The following is a 23,286-nucleotide window of genomic DNA, read 5'->3' as shown; positions in this document are numbered from 1 at the left end:
CTCCGCTTTCATTTCGATACTATCAGATGGCACGAGAGTATTTCGTAATTGTCATATTTAACTGGCAAATTCTTTCAACACAGGTAAATGGATACGTCATGGTATACAACAGAAAATGGAAATGAAGAATTTGTCAAAGCTTGAAAATTATTATCGTCACATGACTCATCTAGATAAGCCGCAACGGGCTTAGGGCGGGGGAAACTCATTTCTCTTACAAAAAAAAAAGCGGCGATAGAGTCATCGCCGGCCTCTTCTAGCGATCTTCTCAAGTCCACTTGAGAGAGGCACTCCAGCCACTCAATCTACTTCGATACCAGGAGAATCGATTTTAGTCTCCTGTGTCATACTCGACTCATTGGGATAATCCCCAATTTGCTTCACGATGGCTTCTACCGACACTTACTTGGCCATTTCGGGCTCCGTTGCCTTTTCCCGCTCCCGAGGGCAAGCTATTGCTACCAGCATCGGTGTACAGGATGTACGAGCCCAGTGGATTCACTATGTGCATACCACCCAGCCCTTGGATGAGCCCCAGCGTGCAGTGCTCGAGCAATTGCTTCAGTACGGCGATATCACAGACGTCCCTCCCACTTTTGAATCTACCGACGGTCAATTCGATACCTTCTACATTTTCCCTCGTACCGGTACCATCTCGCCATGGAGCTCCCAGGCAACTGGAATTTCGCACGTCTGTGGCCTGCAGAAATACGTCAAGCGGATCGAACGGGGTATGAAGATTTCGTGTCTTCGTGACAGTGCAGAAGACTATAAGCCAGAGTATCTGGATACGCTTCATGATCGCATGACTCAGATTATTGGTAAAGATGAGCCTGAGCTGAGCCTAATGTTCTCCGAGCACGCTCCTCAACCTCTCAAGACCATTCCTCTCCAGGGCGGCACCAAGTCCCCCAAGGAGGTTCTTCAAGAGGCAAATATCGAGCTCGGTTTGGCCCTTGATGATTCAGAAATTGAATACCTGGCTGAGGCTTATGGTCCAAATGGTGCAATTGCCCGTGACCCTACTGATGTCGAGCTCTTCATGTTCGCTCAGGTCAACTCGGAGCATTGCCGACACAAGCAGTTCAACGCTTCCTGGGTGATTGATGGCAAGCCTATGCCAAACAGTCTGTTTGCCATGATCCGCAACACGCACAAGAAGCATCCTGAGCACACCGTCAGTGCCTACAGTGACAATGCCGCCGTTCTGGAGGGCCCCGAGGCCGCGTTCTGGGCCCCCGATCCGACAACCGGGCAGTGGATGCACACCAAGGAAGTTGTGCACTTCCTGGCCAAGGTGGAAACCCACAATCACCCTACTGCCGTTTCACCTTACCCTGGTGCGGCTACAGGATCCGGCGGAGAAATTCGTGACGAGGGTGCCGTCGGTCGTGGCTCGCGCCCTAAAGCCGGTCTCTCTGGCTACTGTGTGTCGGACCTTTTGATTCCTGACTTGAAACAGCCATGGGAACTTGATGTCGGCAAGCCAAACCACATTGCCAGCAGTTTAGATATCATGTTGGAGGCACCAATTGGTAGCGCTGCTTTCAACAACGAGTTCGGCCGTCCCTGCATTGGTGGGTACTTCCGCACCCTGCTCACCGAGATTGATGTGGGTAATGGTGAGAAGGAAGTTCGAGGATACCACAAGCCTATCATGATCGCTGGTGGTGTTGGAACCGTTCGCCCTCAACACGCTATCAAGCACCCAGACGTTGTCAAGCCCGGTGCGTTCCTTGTGGTGCTAGGAGGACCGGCTATGCTTATTGGTCTGGGAGGTGGTGCTGCCTCTAGCATCACTTCCGGTGAAGGATCCGCCGAGCTTGACTTTGCCAGTGTGCAGAGAGGCAACGCCGAAGTCCAACGGAGAGCTCAAGAGGTTATCAACGCCTGTGTGGCCATGGGAGACAATAACCCCATCAAGTTCATCCACGATGTTGGTGCCGGTGGCTTGTCCAACGCCCTTCCTGAGCTGATCCACGACTCGGGCTTGGGAGCTACGTTCGAGCTTCGTGAAATTGACAACACCGACCGTAGCATGAGCCCTATGCAAATTTGGTGCTGTGAAGCCCAAGAGCGCTACGTCATGGCGGTCGGTGAGGAGAGCATGAACAAGTTTACTGCTATCGCTAACCGTGAGCGTTGTGGCTTCTCCGTTGTCGGTCGTGGCGGCGGTGCGTCCGAGGAAGAAAAGAGACTCATTCTCCTTGACCGAGAGTCCAAGGAGTACCCAGCTCCGATAGACCTTCCTTTGTCTGTGCTTTTCGGAAAGACTCCTCGCATGACCCGAACTGTCGATTCGCGGAAGCTGAAGCTGCCCACCGTGGACTCTAGCCTCGCCAAGTACCTTCCCTCTCTCACCTCAAAGACGGAGATTGTCGATGAGGCTATCAAGAGAGTGCTGTCTCTCCCTGCAGTCGGCTCCAAGTCTTTCTTGATTACTATCGGCGACCGCACTGTCGGTGGCCTGACAGCTCGTGACCAGATGGTTGGCAAGTGGCAGACACCCGTATCAGATGTCTCGGTTACTGCCACTTCCTTGGTCTCAGGTGTGAAGACCGGTGAAGCCTTTGCCATGGGTGAAAAGCCTACTTTGGCTCTCATCTCCTCGGCTTCGTCTGCTCGTATGGCTGTTGCCGAGTCACTCATGAACCTGGCTGCTTCCGATCTTGTGGATCGTCTCAGCCAAGTGAAGCTCTCTGCCAACTGGATGTCCGCCGGTAGCCATCCTGGCGAGGGTGCTGCTATCTATGAAGCTGTCGAGGCTGTCGGTATGGATCTATGCCCTAAGCTTGGCATCAGCATTCCCGTCGGCAAGGACTCTATGTCCATGAAGATGAAGTGGAAGGATGAGACTTCAAATGAGGCCAAGGAGGTCACTGCCCCCATGTCCTGTGTCATCTCTGCCTTCGCACCGGTTGGCGATTTCACCAAGACCTGGACCCCGGCTCTTCGTAGCTACGAAGAAGTTGGTGAGACAGTCCTCATGTTTGTAGACCTATCGTTCGGTCGCAAGACGCTTGGCGGGTCGGCCCTTGCCCAGGTCTTCAAAGAAGTCGGCTCCGAGTGTCCTGACATTCGTGATGTCGATCTCTTCCGGGATTTCTTCGATGCTACACAGCAACTTCAAGAGGCCGGAATTGTTTTGGCTTACCACGATCGCTCCGATGGTGGTCTTCTGACTACTCTTGTTGAAATGATGTTCGCCGGCCGCTGCGGTGTTGAGATAATGCTCGATAACATCTGTGCCTCGTTCAACACCAAGGATGTCATTGAATCCCTTTTCACTGAAGAGCTTGGTGCTGTCTTCCAAGTCCGCAAGGAGCACGAGATCCAGTTCCGCTCATGCTTTGCCACTTGCGGTCCCCCTCCGGGTCTGATTCACAAAATTGGACGTGTGGCTCAGCAGCCCAAGCAGGACCTTGTCATCTACCACAAGGCCTCTTTGATTTACCGTAACACCCGTTCCTGCCTCCAGCAGATCTGGGCCAAGACCTCCTACCACATGCAGAAGATCCGTGACAACGCGGAATGCGCGGAGCAGGAGTATGCCAATATCCTTGACGATGCCAACCCCGGTCTCTCATGGAATCCTACATTCGACCCCAAGGACAAGGGCTTGCCCATGATGACCAGCCTTTCCCAATACTCTCCCTTCGCCAACAAGCCTCGTGTTGCCATTCTTCGCGAACAGGGTGTTAACAGTCAAGCTGAGATGGCCTTCGCCTTCAACACCGCTGGTTTCTCTGCCGTCGATGTTCACATGACCGACATTATTTCCGGCCGTGTGTCTCTCTCCACCTTCGCCGGTCTCGCTGCCTGCGGTGGTTTCTCGTACGGTGACGTCTTGGGTGCCGGCCAGGGTTGGGCCAAGTCCGTTTTGCTGCACGAGAACACCCGCAAGGAGTTCCAGGAGTTTTTCGAACGCCCGGATACGTTCGCCCTAGGTGTTTGCAACGGCTGCCAGTTCTTGTCTCGTATCAAGGATTTGATTCCTGGTGCGGGTTACTGGCCCAGCTTCGAGCGCAACACTAGCGAGCAGTACGAAGGCCGTGTCTGCATGGCCCGCATCTCCGACCCCGACCCCTCCCGCCCCAGCGTCTTCTTCCACGGCATGGACGGTACTTCGCTCCCCATTGCCGTTGCTCACGGCGAGGGTCGTGCCTCTTTCGTCGGCTCCCAGGGCATCTCGGCTTCCGACTTCGTTCGTGAGGGTCTTGCCCCCGTCCGCTTTGTCGACAACTCCTCCCTCAAGCCCACGATGAAGTACCCGTTCAACCCTAACGGAAGTCCCGAGGGTATTGCCGGCGTGCGCAGCCCCGACGGCCGTGTCCTTGCCATCATGCCCCACCCTGAGCGTACCGTCATGAACGGTATTGCCAGCTGGTTGCCTCCGAACGCCGATTCTTGGGGCGAGATTGGCCCTTGGGGACGTGTCTTCTATAGCGCCAGACGCTGGATTGGTTAGAATCTTCAGTTATTATTTACGAAGCTTTTTTTACGTTTATTCCTTGTTTATTCCGAGTTCTTGTCCACATACTTTTTGTGCTGGAGTTGAAAAAACGAACATGCCAAAATGACCTCTCAAATCAGTACATAGCAAAATTGATGAATAATATTTCCATTCGAATGTTTTCTTCAGAGGCTGAAGACCCATCTTACGGGCTACTGCAATAAGCTGTAAGCAACTCTGTTTTCTTTATAGGCCCCCTTCAGATAGAACAGTTACGGCGTAATAACGCCAGCCGCCGGGCTCCTCGATTCTGATCTGGTTGAGAGACTAATCTATAATTTCTGGTCCGTTGTTTACCTTGGGGTCAGTTATTTCTCGCAACATCAAAGCTCCTTGTAGTCAAGAGGAGGATCAGCAGACAGGAACCTTGACGTGTTTGTTTTCTGTGTTGTATACTATTCCTAAAGTAACGTTGCGGCAAACCGAAGTCCGCATTCGCATTGCCTGAGGTTTAGTTCCCAACGAGGAAGTGCACTTCAATTTTCCTAATTTGGTAGGATGTTCCGATCTATAGAGGTCAAGGGGAAAAGCAAAAAGATTGTCTTATTAACCTATGTACTGTGATTCAGGACCGTGTCACCCAAGATAAAAATTCCATGTTACAACATGTACATCTTCAGGTGACATTGTAATATCCCCTCAGCTGAGCTAACCTAACCGAATTCAATGTCGCTTCCGAGGTCGTCCTTTACCAGTAGATGCAACTGTTGTAATTGGACACAGATGCTGATAATTTCTATTTTGTATGGTCTACAATGTCGACAAATCAGATGACTGTCATCGTAGATTTCTACATATTAGTATCTCCATGATTGAGCTTCTCACGATCCGCTTCGCGTGATTCCAAGTTGCAACCCTGCAACCCGGGAAACGACTCCTGAACAACATAGGAAGAATGCAAAAAAAAATAAGGAACCTCAGGTAACAACTTACTCGGTTACACACGTTGCTGATTAACACATAATCTAGCGCATTCTCTAATGCGACATTTACTCCCCTTGCTCGAAGGAAAAACCACCCCTGGATAATCCAATAACCAATGTCTCAATGAGTAGAGTTACATCCTGATATGGGTCTAGAACATGAATAATGTGAGATACACATTGATAATTGAAAAATCTCAACGGCTTGTCTTCTCGAAGAGGTATCAGGAACCAAGCAATAATGCCAAGGCTGCCAAGAATGCCAAGGCTTCATCGCAGCATTTTGCCAAATATGACTAGCGCTGACATCCACATCAGGCAACCCATCTGGGGGTGCGGGCCGATATCAAAGGCTCCGCTTGGAGCAAAAATGTATGAGCATCTTCATCCATGGATAGCTCTTGTAATTTTTTTCTTTTTTGGTTATAATCTGCCCGCCAAAAGATCAGTGAAACAAAATTACTAAGATGAAGTATAAAAGGATGCCCCCCCGGGGAGTTCTAAACGATCTAACTTGTTTGACCTCACGTTACCACCACCACCACACCTTGAACTTTAAACTACGACACTTTATACTTGTCTCTGGGTACGATCCCCATCAGCAATCTGATATCTTTCAATATGAAGATTCCTCAGTCAGATCAGACCCACGAAATTGCAACTAGCCCGACAGCCTCCATCAGGTCTGGCGAATTTAGCCATGAACAGCCCAATGATTATCTGGACCTGCCAGTTCGCGAAATCAATGATACTGCAGATTTGCGTGAATACACCACCGAGACGAGGACAGGTGAAATCATCAAGCAGGTCAAGTCCAATGCTACTGGCAAAATCGAAGATTGGAAGATGGTAACCTTCACTATCGACGACCCTGAGAGCCCCAAGAACTGGTCAAAGGCGTATAAGTGGTACTGTACCATGGTGGTCGCCTTTACCTGCTTTGTTGTCGCATTTTGCAGTAGTGTCATTACAGCTGATATCGAGGGACCCGTCGAGGAATTCGGTATTGGCCGTGAAGTCAGCTTGCTTGTTATCACGGTTTTCGTTATTGGATTCGGTCTTGGTAAGTGCCTCACATGTGATGTGATTTGATAGTTCTAACCCTAATTTTAGGACCCATGGTCTTTGCTCCAATGTCAGAAATCTTTGGACGTCGTCCTGTCTACGCCCTGACCCTTGCAATCGCTGTTATTTTCGTCATCCCCTGCGCCGTTTCTAAAAACATAGGAACTCTGATTGTCTGCCGCTTGATCGATGGAATCGCTTTTAGTGCCCCTATGACTCTAGTCGGTGGTACTCTGGCTGATTTGTGGAAGAGTGAGGAACGTGGTGTTCCGATGGCAGCATTCAGCGCTGCTCCCTTCATCGGTCCGGCCATCGGCCCACTTGCTGGTGGCTTTCTGTCGGACAACTGTGGTTGGCGCTGGCTGTACTGGATTCAGCTTATTTTGGCCTTTGTTGCCTGGGTTATGATCACCTTCACTGTCCCGGAGACATTCGCACCAATTTTGCTGAAGAAGCGAGCCCAAAAACTTCGCATTGCTGAGAACGACCTCAAGTATACCACTGAAACCGAGCTCGATCCTCGCCCTATGGGTGAAAAGCTGCGAATTTTCCTCTTCCGGCCCTTCCAGCTTTTGTTCCTCGAGCCCATTGTCTTGTTCATTTCTCTTTACATGTCGGTCATTTATGGCTTACTATACATGTTCTTCGTTGCGTAAGTCATCAATATACCTTGCATCAACACTGGCTAGAGACTGACTATATCTCTAGCTACCCTATTGTTTACCAGGGTGGCAAAGGATGGAGCGCGTCTAAAACTGGTCTCATGTTTATCCCTCTAGCTATCGGTGTGATCCTAAGTGCATGCTGCGCTCCTTTTGTCAACAGACACTACCTCGAGGTCTCTACAGCATGCGGTGGCAAGCCTCCAGCCGAAAAACGTCTGATTCCCATGATGTGGGCTTGCTGGTGCGTCCCTTCTGGTCTTTTCCTCTTCGCCTGGACCTCCTACCCCCACATTCACTGGATGGGACCGGCAATGGGAGGCTTCCTGATTGGATTCGGCATTATCCTGCTCTATAACTCTGCCAACAACTACCTTGGTATGTACAGAACTCATAAACACAACATTCATCTGTGTCATTGCTAACCTTTTCTCCAGTTGATACGTACCAGCATCAAGCAGCATCTGCTCTCGCAGCCAAGACCTTCATCCGGTCTATCTGGGGTGCCAGCACAGTTCTGTTCACAGAGCAAATGTACGAGCGTCTGGGCGACCAGTGGGCTAGCTCGCTTCTTGCGTTTATCGGCTTGGGATGCTGCGCCATTCCCTATGTGTTCTACTTCAAGGGAGCGTCCATTCGTCGTTTCTCGAAATTCGCCTTCCACGACGATGAGGAGAAAGCCATCAAGGCGTAGATTACTGTCGAGTTTGACGGTGGGAAATTTTAAGAGAGGAGGTAAATTTTCCATTTCTTTCAGCTTGTGCAACAATGTGGAAATGGGTTTGCTGTTATGACTGATGTGGAAAAGAACTTGGATGACACTGGCACGGCGTCTTTTCATCTCCGTTGCATATATAATTGATAGAACCTTAGATATCCATTGATAGTTTTTAATACCAAAGTGTTTAACGCACATAATATCATGAGTGCTTTTAATGAACAGGTCGAAGTCGTTTTGATCTAGCGGGATGGTTTAATACACCGGATAATCCTGAAGCATGAGAAGGTTGGTGATGGGAAGAGAAAATTACGTTGACTTTACAGATCTAACAACGGTTGAGCTAACTGATTTTGTACATTTATCTACTTGCTCAAACCACCACTCCTTTTTAAGCATCGAGTTCTTAATCTTAAAAACGACTACTTGTCATGGATAGAGAGAAAACTCGAAGAAATAGATGATTACAAGTACTAGGCCTGTAGTCGGACCTGAACAGGCTTAGGTCTGTGTTGGAACGCTGTCACTAACACAATCCCAGTCCGTGGACATCGACATCAAAGACTTGAAGATGGAGACATTGAAGATCGTGAACTTTCCAAGATGTTTTCCTTAGAGTGAACAACGCGCTATTCACAACTCAGTGTGCCTTTCCGGGTGGGCATGCAATGTGCTGACATAATCGGCATGACCACCTAGGCCCCGGCGAGCTCATCGGGACCATCGCATCAACTTTAGCCTCTCTTTAACTTTGCTCCTTTCCCGAGACCAAGAGTCAACGTCAACTACGACTCCTCTATTTAAAAGATACGAAACAACTACTCGGTCTTTTCCGACCCTAATAATGGCCTCCGACGCCGTCTCCGCCTTGCCCGCCGAGCTCTACGACTCTGCCATGACCGTCCCCTCCGACTCAGAGAACTACTCCGCGAACCATGAGACATCTTCCTCGGTGCCATCTTCCGCAAGCTCACTTATGATGCTTTACAAGCCACCAAGTGTCTGGGGTCTTCTGCGCGGTGCGGCTATCAACCTCTTCCTCCCCTTCGTGAACGGCCTCATGCTAGGCTTTGGAGAGCTGTTCGCACACGAGGCTGCTTTCCGACTTGGATGGTCTAACACTAAGGTAGGTAGAATTGTAATAAGCTTGTATTTATTACAATTACTGACTAGCTGCTCTTCATTATGTAGATCTTCCCTAACCACCGCCGCTCACATGCAGTGGGCCCCGGTGTTGAAATGCGGGAGCTTCCTTCGGAGCGAAGACGCCCTGGGTTGAGGGATACTGCGTCTTTAGAATAAGTGATCGAGGTCTCTTTTGCTGTTTGGTCCGTATAAGAATGACTGCATTTTCGCGGGAGACAAAAACCGAAGCATAGGTGATTTGGGATCGATAACTGGCATACTGTGCACACCTGAATTTAGTGGATGTACATAGACTTGTTGACTCAAGGAGGGGGGGGGATTGGCGTTTGGCGAACTAGGATTTACATTTTGCTGCCAGCTTTTGTTACGATATTAAGAATATCCAAGTCCATGACTTCGGAAATTGCATATTTCCACATTTCCACCTTCGAGTCTCCGTGCCTGACCCGTACCCGTGATCCGGGGATCATTTACCGCCCGGGCAGAAAAAGTCGCGCCGAAAGGCAGGAGAACAACTCTTCCGTATTTGGTTAATCTCCCCATCTCTCATTATCTCAAACCACAATGATCGGACCTATTGGCCTGAAAGGGTCCAGTGCAGCCGCTGTCCTTGCACGTCAGAGGATGACCGCCATGTCCCGCTCCTCTCGATCTGTCTGTTCTCCCGTTGACTCGGCTTTGCAAAAATATCGATATTGACTTGGCTTTGCAGATGTCCACCTTGCGGTCACAAAGCCTGCGGTTCCCTAGCCAGCGGGGCCAATTGAAGTCAGCAATATCCGGAAGTGCTCCCTGGCGCATGACACCAACTGTTACCGGCCCGGCCGCAGTCCGATTCAATTCTACCTCCTCCGACTCAACACTTCCCGAATTCGCTTTCGACGGCTCATTGAAGAACGCGGTAAACATAAACGATATAACCACGATTCCGGAACGCATTGGATATCTTAAGGAGCTCGGGCTGGACTTCGGATGGGGCTTCACGTCGACAATGCAATGGCTTATCGAGCACACTCACATATGGACCGGTTTGCCATGGTGGGCTAGTATCGTGGCTGTCGGTGTTTTGACTCGTGTAGCAATGCTGAAGCCTGTACTCGGCGCATCCGAGAACGCCGCAAGAATGACCAACGCCAAATCTCAGACTGAGCCCCTCCGGCAAAAAATGGTCGCTGCGTCGACCGAGGGAAACCAACAGGAAGCTCAGATTGTAAGAGCCCAGCTCCAGGAAATTAACGCTGCCCACGGCATCAAGACATGGAAGTCAATTCTTCCCATGTTGCAAATTCCACTTGGTTTTGGATGCTTCCGAGTCGTTCGAGCAATGACTGCGTTGCCAGTGCCGGCCCTGGCCACGGAAACAGCGGGATGGATTAAAGATCTGACTATTGCCGATCCCACTTACATCTTGCCCATGATCGCTGCTGGCACGCTATGTCTATCTCTGAGGGTAAGTTTTGGTTTTTATGTGATCTACTGTAACCGCGACACTAACTATAGATAACAGAGAGGTGGCGAATCCGGCGCTATGCCCATGATGCAAACTGAGGCAGGAAAGTACATCATCTATGGTTTCCCCGTCATGTCTTTTGCCTTTATGGCATTCATGCCAAGTGCCCTACAGTTCTACTTTGTGGCAAGTGGTCTTTTCGGCCTGGGTCAAACTTATCTGATCAACTCGGATGCCTTCCGGAAGTGGATGTCCTTGTCGATCGCGAAGAAGCCATCCAATGGGCCGAAGTTCTCGGCAGTCACCCAAAGCACCCAAAGCAAGGGCCTTCGCCAACTGCTTGAACGCCTTGAGAAGGAAAAAGCCGCGCAAGAGAAAGCACTCAGTGAAGTCCCTGTGTCATCTGCACAAGAGGATGTGAAGATCAGCATCATTGACCGCATCTACCAGAAGTTCGGGAAGGTTGGCTCCAATCTATCTAAATCAGTCTCAGAAACCATGGGCACTTCAACGGTCGAGCAACGTATTGCCAAGGACCAAAAGAAGCGCGCAGATGAATACGAACAACAGCGAAAAGACGAGGATGAGCTCATGCGAAGAGAGCGCAACGAAGCTCGTCGCAAGGAGCACATGCAAACCTTGGAGAACGAAAGGACCAAGGCCAGCAAGTCTTTGAAGAACAGTCAGACGGCTGCTCGCAAACCTAACGGACGACGTGGCTCTCGCCATGCTTAATCAGCGTGTGTTTATACAAACTGTAAAATATGGCGCAGTGGCATTTGCATTCTCTTTTTGTGATTTGAAGGGTAGAATTTCGTTCGGCCGCAATCTCCATTTTTGGCTATGTACACTTCTATAGAATTGAAGCTTTACATTACTCATCTTGCTGCCGCATTTGATCAAGACTGGAAGAGCTAGGAAAGGGAAACGCCAGAACAAGTCAAATTTACATCCATGGCCATGGACCAGCCACGTCAAAGAAATCACGTTCTCTCGACAACACAGACCCAGGTCAAACCAACTCAACATCCAGCACCAACATGTAGCACGCCCCAAAAACGACAGAAGATCAAGTCGTCTGCATGGGGATCGATTGCATAGGCAAAGGCGTCTTCTCATCCTCAACAAAAACAGCCTTCTCCAGTTTCTGAGTCATAGAAGCACAGAAGGTATCTACGTACGTCGTCCACAGCGTAGCAAGGATATACACAAGCCCAATCCAGATCGGAATACTTATGCCAACGACCCACGGCGGCCGGATACGCAACCAGTCGTCACGCTTGTCATCAGTCAATGGCTCAGGACCCTCCCACGGCTGACCACTGATACCATATAGCATCCAACAGAGTACCACGCGCAGCATGGTTCCATGGATGAGGTAGACGGCGAAACTCTGCTTGCCGAGCCAGAGAAGCAGTCTGCTGGAGAGGAAGTCTTTGGTTGAAGGGGAGAAGAAGATCGCAAGAATGATCATGTCAATTGCAAGTGCAGTGTATCGCTTCCCGACATTGACGCCTGGCGGGAAGATGTAGTGGCTTGCTTTGAGCATCACATTAGACCAGCCGGCCCATTCGGGATGTTCACCGGGGTAGGAAGCGAGAAACAAGGCGGCAATAGTGAGCGGGATAGTCAGCATCTTCCTGCCTCGCGGATGCTTTTCGATCCAGTCTTTGAGGGCTGTGTGGTAGGAGAAGTCACAGAGGAGGATTCCGTAGATGGCTTGCATTTGGAAGGTTTCTATAGAACCGGCATTAGCAACTGGTACGCCTTGTTTTTATCTGCAAGCAAAACTCGCCTATATCCCTGCTCGCATTCTGATGGAAATATAACAACATTCCGATATAGACCCAAACCCTATATCGAAACTTGACGAACATGGTTGCAAAAAGCACCAGATAAACCAACATCGAGGACCAAAGCAGCGGCAAAAGTGCCCACTGATGATCATCGTACGCCATATATCCCGTCGTCCAAGTCGACAAGAAATTCATCGGCAGACGAAGGAGTTCCTTCCAAAAGGAATCCGCCAGATCCGGCGCCGCATATCGACACCACCAGCAATCAGACCTATTGGCGACTATGAACCCGCCGCATTGCGCAATGGTCCACGAGATGAACAGAGCAATCGTCGCGGGGAAGATGAGTCGTGGAGGTCGACGAAAGGCGCTCTTTGCTATAGTTTCAAATGCCCCTGTTGTATCGCCTACTCGCGATAACTTGAGCGGCTTGAGCGCACAGACATAGCCGGTTAGGAAGGCGAAGATTGTTACACCCAGACGGCCCTGCCAGGGGATGCGAAGGACGGGCCATTGGAGGATTCGCGGGCTGACGTTTTCAGTGTCGCGTGGTGAGAACAGATCATAGTCCCAGGCTCGGGCAAGGTGGGTTAGGACTACAAGGAATGAGGCGATGCCTCGGAGTCCCTGCAAGTTGAAGATATTAGATTTGTTATCAGGCGCTGTCTGTTTTCAAAACGTACATCAATCCATTTCACACTTTTTTTGGGGTCTCCTTTCACTGAATCCCCGGATGACCAAGGCAAGGTTGTGGGGATTGTATCTATTAATCGAGTGTATAGATGAGATGGTTGGAGGTATCGCATTATAAAGAAACGTCCAAGTTGCCACCGTTCAAGAACCAGGCTATAAAATAAAAGCAGATTGAGCGTCGACTAGCCCACTTCACTCGAAAATGAAGGTGTTCAAAGAAGAATGATGAACAAAAGGGACCCAACGAGAAACGGAAACGTCCAAGGCATTGGGCTACTGGGACAATCACCCTCCTCGGCGATCACATCAAGAAAGAGGCTGCCAAGAAAGAAGGGTGTTGAACTTGACGCGGCCCTGCAAGCAGCCCTTATATTGTCCAGATCCAGTTGCATTTTCCCTGAGAAGATCTGTGTTAGTCCCACATTGCTGAATTGGACCAAGATGCCCATGGGAAAACGCCACTCGAATAGCCCTTGCGCGATGGCTTGCTGCAGGGTCGAATGATCTGCCCTCCCGTTTTTGGATGGGGATAATTCGACGATTCAACGATTGCCATCTCGTCCATCTCTACTCCGTATGTGGTATGACATTGAGATTAGCCCCCATTCCGAAAATGCTGTGCCCAATCCTATAGGGGAGGCATGGCCGTGCTGGGCGTGTTGCACAGGACTTGGCATTTGAATGGAAACGGCAAGCGACCATAGGAAGATATTGGAGCATTGAAATATCCCTACTCCGTACATGTAAAGAGTAGACACTTATGGCATTAGCACTGGCCAATCCGAATCATGTTTGTCCGCATGGAGTAAGAGACATGGGCATTTTTCACCCCTGCCAAGACTGAGGGCTGCCGGGTTAGACGTATCGAGTTAAATAGGGGAATAGTGGAATGTGTTGGATACGGATGCGAGTGTGTTCTAATTTGAAGGGGTTCCATCTGCTCCATGGTAAATGGAATAGGGCATCTCAAATCCATTGAGAGTTGTAAGTTGCAGAGAATAATCATGATATCAAAGTCAAAACAGACCCAGTCTGCGAACAAGTTCCCTGCAAAGCACCAATCGCCAATCATAGTGTATTAGACATGAAAAGAAAGTGAAACAAAGCCCGCCCATATGCAATAAAAGACCGTTGCGGTTACTAACGGAAAAGCCGCCTTCCACCTGCACTTCCCGAGTTCCACGTAAATGAGCCGCGAACTCCCAGGTTCTCCAGACTCAATCCCGAGTAACCGACTCCACCACCTTCACCATCACGCTTTGTCCGCCGTACCGCTTCACGCAGATGTGATGGCAGAAGCTGGCCACGGTGTGGGTTTGGTGGAAGACGGAACTCGCGTCTGGGACGAAGAGGAGTGGAAGCTGGGAGAGAGGATGTGGTCGAGTGCTGATGAGTAGGGAGAGAAGGTGTAGGCGTACGCTTAGAGTCAAGTGGCTCTTTCTTAACCCCGTTGCTGAAAGAGGCCGATCCGGGGACTGCTGTGCCTGCGGGGGTTGGCGTAGCGGGTTTTGAGTTTGCGGTCACACCTGAGGCTTTCGCCTGGGCTGCGGCTTCGGCGGCGGCTTCTTCGGCCTCAAACGCATCGCGTGCAGCGAGGTCGTGTGCCTCAGCCCATTGGGCCTGGACAGTTCGCGCCATTTCAATCATTTCACCAGCGAAGACCTTGGTGAAACCGTTGACGGTCGTCACCACACTGGCTGGGACGGATTGAGAGAGGGCGTGGTTGACGATACGGCGGAGGGTTTCTTTGCGCAGTTTTGCTCGCTTGAAGAGATCATATCGCTCTGATTGCATTGGGTTGAAAGCATCAACCAGAATCCTGTCCAAAACCAACGTTAGTTTCATTCAATATCACCAGACAGGAGAAGACATACGCCAGGTTCTTCTTCTCAGCCTCTGTATCCGTAGCTCCTTCTTGCTGCCCAAATAGCTCTGCCTCATCATCCTCATCGTAGTCATCTGCATCATCACCACCCCCCCCACCACCTCCACCGCCAGAAAGACCACCTCTGACCGAACCCTCATTATCGACTGATCCAAACCGTGTAGAATCTCCCGCCCTGGTGCTGAGAGCATCATCACGCTCCCGTTCCCGCTCTTTCTCGGCTTTACTCTTGCGTCCCCGCTTCTTTCCCCGTGCAGCACCAGAGAAGATTCCGTCTGCGCTTGCTCCACCCAGACTCCCCGTAAAACTGCCTGTCACACTCCCGGCTTCACTAGTAGCACCGAAACTGCGATCTCCGATATCGATACCGGTCGGGAATGAAGTCTGGCGAAGCGGGTGCATGCGCTGCTTCTTTCCAAGCGGCTGTGAGGTGGAGGAGGAGATGGAGGGTCGTTTGAGGGGGTTGGATGTTGGTTGGTATGATGGTGGTGACGACATTTTGAAAAGACGTGGCGGATAGATAGGGGCAGGTGTATTGCGCGTGTAAAGGTTCAATCAGTTCGTATTCAAAACAGCCAGCTGCAAGAATACTCAATCTATTCGATAGAGTGTGAGCGCAAGCTGAAGCTCTTTCGAGGGCCAAGGATTTCGCACTGCGCTTTGCGCCGGGCGAGGAAGGTGGATATCAACCTCGGATGAGAATGGCGAATGAACGTTCTTTTCGAAAGGTGGCAAGAGATTCTCTCGAAGGACCTTAGATAGTGGTGCTATTTTGCGGCGGACTTTTGGTGAAAGTAGCTGGTTGCGATCGATTGGAAGCAATTTGGAGACGCGAGATAAGGACGCATCTCACCGCCTTCCATCTTAGGTGAGCTTTAGCCCTTTGAATACTAGACACTGTACGGGTACCCGTTCGGGAATCCTAGATTTTACACTCGACACTGAAGGCAATGTGATGCAGAGAATGGTAAATATGATTTAAAATGCTTCGAATGTGCCCGCAGATGAGTGTCCGAAGCCAGGTATGATTAATGATCAAAGGAGTGACAGAACAACGAAATTCCGAGAGAAATCGAAGCTCAAAGTACCCATGTTTCGAGCTTTCTCGACTGAACCACACTGTAACAGATGAGGAAATATTGTGTCGCTCAGCCTAATCATGCGATGCTGCGCACTATGTAAGGAAACAAGATAGACATAAAACGTGAACAAGACAGAAAGAACTGTGCAAAGATTGAATGACAAGGTGACAGAAACCCAAACGGATAGAAAGGTCGCACGCGCGAGGAGAGAGGACTCCAATGGCAGATGACTAAAGAACAAAGTCCTCTCAGAATCCCTTCTCTCCAATTCGCGGTGCCCCCCCTTTCCAGTCATTGTGTTCGTAATAACGGAACACAAGATCATAACCGTTCAATTCATGGACGATGCGGTCGACACGGCGGTAGCCCTCCACGTGCTCCACTTTTTTGCTGCGGCGGAGAGCCTGGCGCTGAGCGTGCGCTACATCATGCTGCCCATTCGCCTCTTCGAGCTCATCCAACGCGGGCTTGGTCTCGAACAAAGTAATGCTGAAGCGGCCAGGCTTAAAGATCGCAACAACCTGCTCGATTATGTCGGCAGTAGCCTTGCCATTCTGAGAGTGCGGGACATTGGTCTCAAAGGATGCGTACGAACAATGAGGCTCCGGTGTAACATGCACGGTGAAGTAGTGGGTCGGGGCGTTGCCACCAGGAGCGGGCACAACGCCATTGGCAGAGAAGCCACATGGAGTGAAGAGGTAAGCGTCGATGCGAGCATCCGGGAACTTGCTCTTAGCGTACACGTCGGACAGGCCGCATGACTCAGAGACGACAGTCCCCAGAGCATGGCCTTCGGTGGTTAGCTCCGGTGGCAGGATGCCACCAGTTTCCTCGTCCATGTCGGAGGTGTTGCTGAAGACGTCGAGGTGATCGGTACCATCATCTTTCTCCGACTTGCGTTGACGCTTCTCGGCCACGGCAGTTGCATTTTCGAGGTAGAACTGTTTCGCATTTTCCTCATCAAGGTCGGTCATCAGAACCTCGAGGGTTTCATCGTGCTCATCACATTCAGTGCGCGGATTGGCGTCAGGGAAGTTGAGAATCTTTGTTTCAGTCTCGTGGAAGTCAACCTCCTCTTTAGGACTCGCCGGCGGGGTGAGCACTGTGCCAGGCTCGGTAAGGTAGAGATACCAATGTTCTCCATTCATCTTCCCGATCATGTAAGCGCTACCATTGACAAATAACCTGTCCATAGATCGCACCTCATCACGCCAGCTGCGGTGAGGGCCACGCTGACGGTCAGGGAACAGGAAGTTCTTCCGGCTGTAGAAGACTCGGTAGGGAGCTGCAGCCACCGTGATACCACGGGACGGAGGGGCAGTGGCCCGTGGGAACCCTGCGAACAAGGCAGCGATTTCCAAGATGCGAGGGAGCCCCGAAAGCAAGGTGGTAGTTCCACACGTCTTGAGAATCAACTTGTGTGGCCAAACAAACATGCTGGACTCGGACAGAAGGTAGGCGTCCATCTCATCGGAGGTGATGACGGAAAGGACCTGGCAGTTGACCAGGTCCAACATGTCCTTCCAGATTTCCCCAGGCACTTTTTTGAGGCCTTCAGGACCGGCGGTGCCTAATTCAGCGGCAGATGGCGCAAACCATACCTCAAGAAGCTTCTCAGGACCTTCGAAAGCACTGGTCGAGTCGAGATCCTGAGTGGCCTCATAGTTGATTGTCAGAGATGGCGTCCCCGCGAACGAGGATGGCGAGGTGGTGTAGTTCGTTGGAATACCGACGTAAACCATGATGACGGATGTAGCTTAGGCTGTTGTACTTGTGTGTGTTGAACGAAGGAGAAACAGTGACGTCGGACCGCCCTATGTACTTCAATGGAGATAGGCTGTAGTAGCACTGTCTACTTGCCCAGACGAACAAGGGGGCGATGCCCGTCTGAGAAGAGAAGGCCCTGAAACAAAAACCTAACTGGTCAGACCAAGCGGATATAATCTCCAAACAGACCAAAGGACTGCTAAGGAGGTCGGAAGGCGAAGGACAAAAAGAAGATGCTAAGAGAAATTGTGACTAGCAGTCTGTGCCCTCGTCCTGAAAGATACCGATACCGGTCAAAGTATCGGGTCTAGCAGACGAGAATTCTGCTTTGAAAAAAAAAAAAAAAGTGTTGGAAAACGAGATGGCGGGAGTCGCGTTATCGAGGCCTAGAGCAGTGTGGCTGTTAGAAACAGTGCTTCAAGACAAATTCGACACATGATAATTCATTGTTGTAGTCGAAATCATGGCATTGGCTATGGTATCCCGATCCAATGGCTTTGATTGCAATTGGCAATCGACGCCTTTCAAGACAGAAATGGAATCACACTTACTTCGCGGGCTTGGACAAAAATCGCAGAAGGTCAGTTGGGCTCATGGAAGGCGAAGACGAGTTCGGCTTAAATCAGCACGAGGTAGCGGAGGGCCACAGTCGTGAACATCGGCGGGGTTTGTCTGTAGGACAGTCTCACCCAGAAGCCCAATGGGTGCCCGAGGTCAAAAAAACTGATTACTCAAAGGCTGAAAAGTACAAGGGATCTCTTGATGAGATATACTGGCAAAACGGTTTTTGCTCTGGCCTTGGTGACCTTGTGTGGGAGGGGAAGTGCAAAATGTTTGCTCAAGGCCGGTTCGGTTGGTAATGAGTGATTTTCTCTGTGGGCCCGCGATAGGGTGGGGCAAAACGGATCAAAATTTGTCTGACATCAGGGAACATGATAGCGTCAGTTGGTGTTTCAATGGCAGGGAATGTAATAATGTTACATGTTACACACAAATTGGGCAAGTTGAAAGTTGTAGTAACATGCAAATCGTCACGGACGATTTCGACCTTTGAAAGGGGAAACGGAAACAAGAAGGGGGGAAAAAGCCTGAGTGGGCGAGGCCCCGGTTTTCACACGCGCGGTGACAATTGGCAGAATTAAACATTGTTCCTGATGCAATTTATTAGGTAAGATCACTCTGACTCAGCATAAAGCGGGGGAGTCCTAAGCGGGGAGATTTGAAGTTATACTGTGCACGTCTCTATAGTCATCTAGAGCTGCAAGTATGAAAAGACCAACAAAGTACACCGTGTAAATTTGAGATCAAGTCGCTGGTGACTATATAACGCAACTGACCACAGACAAGCGCTACAAAATGATGAGTCAACTGGGCCCTCCAAGGAAGCCCTCCAAGTTTGGCTCAGGCCTATTCAGCAAGCAAAACGTGAAGCCCTTTGTTTCCCGAGAACTAGGACGAAAAACAAAAATCAAGGTAGGTGTTGTATAGGCAATTCAGAATATTAAATAGGATGTCAATAAATAGAGTTACCATTCGAAACACGCTGATCAATGGTTGTGTCGTATAATTTTTTTAAAAAAAAAACATATCCAGAGCCTGAACATGTCTACCTAGGTATCCATAATTCCCGAACCAACGCCTAAGATAACGCCAGGTCGCAGGAACAAATCATCGTGACCTCATTTGCAAAAGCACCCGAGGAATATCATGGAGAAAACCGAGAAAGCCATTCATGCTTCCAGAATGATATGTGCTAGTTGCACCTCTCCAGCCTCCACGATCCTCGTCGCAACGATATCACCCACCTTTTCAACTAATTTGGAGCGAAGATCCTCTGTGACGGCATGGCCATTGGTCAAAAATGGTTGGCTACCACGCAGCGAGGCCAACACAGCCACAAGTGCATTCAGAACTCGCTCTGCAGCTGGCCGGCGGGCAGAGTCGTCCAGGCCATCGCTGAGAAGTTTGGTATATTCGTGCAGATTGGGAATGACGAGGACTCGGATTACTTCAGAGCCGCCGACAGATTGCAGTCCAATGATGGCACCATAATGAGCGCCAAATGGCTTTGAAGGGTCAAGGAAGGTCTTGAGACAGGAGCGCACGAGTCGAGGCTTGAGCATGTGAGACGAATGGGAGTACTTTTTAGCGATGAGACTGAGTAGGGACGCGGCCATGTCACGCAGAGCGAATGACTCCACAAGATCCGCGGTTCCACCAAGCTGTCGGCCGATTAGGCAGGTAAGAATGGATGGAACGAGGGATGCGATCTAATGCGGTTAGCGTCTGAACAATATTCTTCCAAGATGGCAGATTCTGCTCACGTAAGGGTCCACGTAAAGTGACTGGTTCTGGACCAGCGCCTCGGCCATGTGCATCACCTGGGTAAGAACGAAAACATTCTTGAGACTGTGCGTGACCTTTTCGGCAATGAATTGGACAAAGTATGGCACCAGCTGGTGCAGCCCGGGGTCCTCACGAAGGCTGGAATACCCGGAGGTGCGGTAATCCTCACTTGTTTCGTGCAAAAAGGCGCTGCAGACCTTTTCAAAATAGAGCTGGAGTTCCCTTGAAAGCACATGCTTGACAAGTGGCTTGACAGCCACATCGCCTGTGCCACTAATTGCCGCCAGTGTAGAGTTGGCGTTCGGACCTTTCGAGACCAGTTCGAGGTTGCGAGAATCGGCAGCGGTTGGATTCTGAGGAATCGATGGCTGCACACCTTCGACAGCCAACCAGTGGGCTAAAGTAGACGTTAGTGGTTAGACAGCACATTGAAGTAGGGAAGGGTATTGACTCACCAGTGAAGGAGACTTCGCGGGGAACCTTGGGCAGAGGCGCATTGATTAACTTCTCAAAGTCAACCTCCTCATCTTCAACGTAGAACAGTGGTTGGCCAGGTCCTAGAGAGGCTTCGCCGAACTTCAACGGACGGGTAGAATCATAGCCATACAATGGCTCCACGTCCAGGTTGCGCAAGGCCAGCGCGATGTCTTGAGTGGTCAGAACCGTGCGCTTACAGTGGCGCATGGACTTCAGTGCTTCCTCAAGCACCTGCGCAACTCGATATTCGACGTCCCGGGCGAGATTCTCGGTCACATCGTTATTGAGGTTGAGGATACCGACGGATTCGGCGACATCGCGGATGTTATCGGGATTCCAGACAGACATGGTGGAAGGGCGTGGACTGGAATAAAGACGTGTGGGGGAAGATCGAGATAAGTTTGGGTTTAGACAATAATGGCACTATCGCGAAAAATGAGGTCAAAGGGCGAAGAACGAGGGGGGCAGATGAGGTTTAGAAGGCGAGTCGCATTCTGAGGCCACCGCTAGCGGATCCACAGATTAGGCAATAACAGCCCTTTCTATTGAGTCAGTTTTGTGTTTAACTGATAAATTACACGAGGCAACTTTCAATGGACAGCAGGAACAAAGTGACCAGCACCCGCGCCTAGAAGATGAAAGCTTGTCGATAAGAGTTGCGCGAGTGGTTCTGCAGTCACCCGTTTTAGCTAGGCTGCCTGCCTGGCAAGGGTCTACATTGAAAGACTTTTGCCTCAGCCATCGATCGTCATTATAGTCACAAAGACGTGAAGATTAAAATTAATTATGGTTAACAATAGGTACTAACAATACAGTGCATCTTGAGAGAGCACACCAATCACCTGAAGCCAGGCACACAAGAGCGGGGAGTGTTGTTCATTGCTCCCCCGGGTATCATAACAGCCAAAGAGTGATCTACTGGGCTTCATCCTTCGCAGGCTCTTCCTTCAGAGACTCAGCCTTGGGAACATCTGCTTTGTGGGGCTCCTTGGCAGTCTCCTCCTGGGGTGCCTCCACCTTGGGGGTTTCTTCCTTCGATGGCACCTCCTCCTGTGGCTCCTTTGCGGCCTCGGGCTCAAGGGTTTCTTCTTTCGATGGCGCCTCCTCCTTGATGGGTTCAGCAACGAGAGGCTCCTCGACAGACTTGCCCTGGTCCTTGGTTTCCTGTTCCTTGTCCTCTACCAGTGGGATGAACTTAGCATTCTCCTTGAGCTCCGGACCCTTGCCACCATAAACTTTAGGGATCTGTGCAGCAATCGAAGGAGAGAACTCCCGGGCTAGGTTGGCACCGTTCGTGATCGGGTGGAACTTGCGCGTGGTATTCCGGCTCAGGATAAACTTCATGGCGGTGAACATCCAGCCCATGATAGCAGGAACATTGACGAAGAACTTCTCACTCAAAAGCTCTGGGTATGCCGTGGCGAACACTTGGATGACCTTCTTTGTTGCGGCACGGACAGATGGATCCATACGCAAGAACTTGACATTCATGTAATCGTGCACTTGGATCATCTGGTAAGGATCCTCGCCGTTGTACTCAATGACCTCGGTGGCATCCTTCATCTTCAGGTCCTGCACAGCGAGTTCCATGAGAGCGGCGCGCCATTGGACGAATCTGTTTGCCGTTAGCATTCATTTGAATTGTAAAAAACTTCCCAATTTGGATTCTTACTCGTCGGCATCTGCGAATGTCGTACCCATATCCTTCACAGCTCCGTAGATATTCCAAGTAAACACCAATGGCCGTCCGTTCTCCTCGTAGGTGGTCAGGTATCCCAGGCCCTCAAACTTAGCAGCGCTGTATTTCGCGGATTCTGCCAATGCCAACGGGTTCACGTCCTTGCGCCACTGGAGTGCCTTGCTGAGTTGGGTCTCGGCGGCTTTGACGTTGCCTTCATTTGCGCGCAGGAACTTGATCAACACGTTGACGGTAGGAATATCATGGCTATCTTTGAGAGGCACTCCCCACATCTCCGTGTGACCAACGTTGCCGAGGATGGTTGGTAGGCGGTTGAACAACTCACCCAACGCTGGGTTCTTGGTCAGGTAGGCTGGTTTCTCGACCTGGGGGGTTTCAAGCTTTGCCGCTTCAGACTCTGCAGTGGCAGCGGTGGCGGCAATAACATCATTTGGAACTACCTCCTCCTCGACTGGGGCACTGGCAGGTTCATCTTTGGCTACAGTCTGTTCGGTGTTTGGGGTATCAGGCGCAGGAGTTTCCACGGCCTTCTCGACTGCTTCCACGGGGTTCTCAGGCACGACGGGCGCAACCGGCGCAATAGGCGTATTCTGATCAGCTGTATCTGGCATGATTGATAGTAAAATCGAGGATGTGTTGAGGTTAGAATGAAAAGGGGGTTTTGAATTCACAGGGGTCGCAGTTACCTTGTCAATAATCGGGCCACTTATAAATCTCCCCACCTGTCAGCCCTGGAGCTATGTTTCGTTGTTTCATGATATATCACATACATGAATCTAGTCTTTTTTTAAATTTTTTTTTTCAGAGGCGGTTCACATCTTTTACTTCTATAACATTTTCAAGCTAGATTGTGTGAATATCGATGTTGTATTTGGGTTGACATGAAAAGTAAGCGTTGAGGTGAAAGCTGGGAATTTCCCACTGGCTATATATCTTGGGATGATTCCTAACCACCATGCAGAGCGTACATCGCTTTCAATAGCTTCACTAATATAGAGTCCTCTTTATTTGTATTTTTTTTAAATCAACCACTCCGTATGTTGTAGAGGTATCACACAGTTGGA

At 50.3% G+C, this 23,286-nt stretch overlaps 9 protein-coding genes across 9 annotated transcripts; 4 read left to right on the top strand and 5 right to left on the bottom strand.

Moving 5' to 3' along the window:
• Positions 1-385: 385 nt before the first annotated feature.
• Positions 386-4,468, top strand: Pdw03_7225 (Phosphoribosylformylglycinamidine synthase; the record flags this gene model as incomplete). The annotated part of the gene is made up of 1 exon (XM_014678627.1): positions 386-4,468. The coding sequence occupies one exon, from the start codon at positions 386-388 to the stop codon at positions 4,466-4,468; it is 4,083 nt and encodes a 1,360-aa protein (XP_014534113.1).
• A 1,589-nt stretch (positions 4,469-6,057) lies between these two features.
• Positions 6,058-7,857, top strand: Pdw03_7224 (MFS multidrug transporter, putative; the record flags this gene model as incomplete). Its single annotated transcript, XM_014678628.1, has 4 exons — positions 6,058-6,499; positions 6,550-7,153; positions 7,210-7,541; positions 7,601-7,857. The coding sequence occupies 4 exons, from the start codon at positions 6,058-6,060 to the stop codon at positions 7,855-7,857; spliced, it is 1,635 nt and encodes a 544-aa protein (XP_014534114.1).
• Positions 7,858-8,725: 868 nt separating this feature from the next.
• Pdw03_7223 (Outer membrane protein, MIM1/TOM13, mitochondrial) lies at positions 8,726-9,183 on the top strand (the record flags this gene model as incomplete). The annotated part of the gene is made up of 2 exons (XM_014678629.1): positions 8,726-9,007; positions 9,073-9,183. The coding sequence occupies 2 exons, from the start codon at positions 8,726-8,728 to the stop codon at positions 9,181-9,183; spliced, it is 393 nt and encodes a 130-aa protein (XP_014534115.1).
• A 408-nt stretch (positions 9,184-9,591) lies between these two features.
• On the top strand, positions 9,592-11,212 carry Pdw03_7222 (Mitochondrial export translocase Oxa1, putative; the record flags this gene model as incomplete). The annotated part of the gene is made up of 3 exons (XM_014678630.1): positions 9,592-9,681; positions 9,740-10,477; positions 10,535-11,212. The coding sequence occupies 3 exons, from the start codon at positions 9,592-9,594 to the stop codon at positions 11,210-11,212; spliced, it is 1,506 nt and encodes a 501-aa protein (XP_014534116.1).
• Positions 11,213-11,546: 334 nt separating this feature from the next.
• Pdw03_7221 (Acyltransferase 3) lies at positions 11,547-13,079 on the bottom strand (the record flags this gene model as incomplete). Its single annotated transcript, XM_014678631.2, has 3 exons — positions 11,547-12,214; positions 12,273-12,900; positions 12,957-13,079. The coding sequence occupies 3 exons, from the start codon at positions 13,077-13,079 to the stop codon at positions 11,547-11,549; spliced, it is 1,419 nt and encodes a 472-aa protein (XP_014534117.2).
• Positions 13,080-14,106: 1,027 nt separating this feature from the next.
• Pdw03_7220 (Transcription initiation factor TFIID subunit beta, putative) lies at positions 14,107-15,349 on the bottom strand (the record flags this gene model as incomplete). The annotated part of the gene is made up of 2 exons (XM_014678632.1): positions 14,107-14,785; positions 14,841-15,349. 2 exons carry the CDS (start codon positions 15,347-15,349, stop codon positions 14,107-14,109), a joined length of 1,188 nt encoding a protein of 395 aa, XP_014534118.1.
• Positions 15,350-16,181: 832 nt separating this feature from the next.
• Pdw03_7219 (S-adenosylmethionine decarboxylase proenzyme) lies at positions 16,182-17,675 on the bottom strand (the record flags this gene model as incomplete). Its single annotated transcript, XM_066101596.1, has 2 exons — positions 16,182-17,081; positions 17,136-17,675. 2 exons carry the CDS (start codon positions 17,673-17,675, stop codon positions 16,182-16,184), a joined length of 1,440 nt encoding a protein of 479 aa, XP_065956679.1.
• Positions 17,676-19,430: 1,755 nt separating this feature from the next.
• On the bottom strand, positions 19,431-20,871 carry Pdw03_7218 (TATA box binding protein associated factor (TAF); the record flags this gene model as incomplete). The annotated part of the gene is made up of 3 exons (XM_014678634.1): positions 19,431-19,970; positions 20,025-20,443; positions 20,502-20,871. The coding sequence occupies 3 exons, from the start codon at positions 20,869-20,871 to the stop codon at positions 19,431-19,433; spliced, it is 1,329 nt and encodes a 442-aa protein (XP_014534120.1).
• Positions 20,872-21,438: 567 nt separating this feature from the next.
• Pdw03_7217 (Phosphatidylinositol transfer protein SFH5) lies at positions 21,439-22,833 on the bottom strand (the record flags this gene model as incomplete). The annotated part of the gene is made up of 2 exons (XM_014678635.1): positions 21,439-22,138; positions 22,196-22,833. The coding sequence occupies 2 exons, from the start codon at positions 22,831-22,833 to the stop codon at positions 21,439-21,441; spliced, it is 1,338 nt and encodes a 445-aa protein (XP_014534121.1).
• Between the last annotated feature and the right edge of the window lie 453 nt (positions 22,834-23,286).

The sequence above is a fragment of the Penicillium digitatum genome, chromosome 2, assembly GCF_016767815.1.
Source record: "Penicillium digitatum chromosome 2, complete sequence".
NCBI classification, from domain to species: domain Eukaryota; kingdom Fungi; phylum Ascomycota; class Eurotiomycetes; order Eurotiales; family Aspergillaceae; genus Penicillium; species Penicillium digitatum.
The sequence above is the reverse complement of the archived record's forward strand: the minus strand, read 5'-3'. Positions and strand labels throughout refer to the sequence as shown.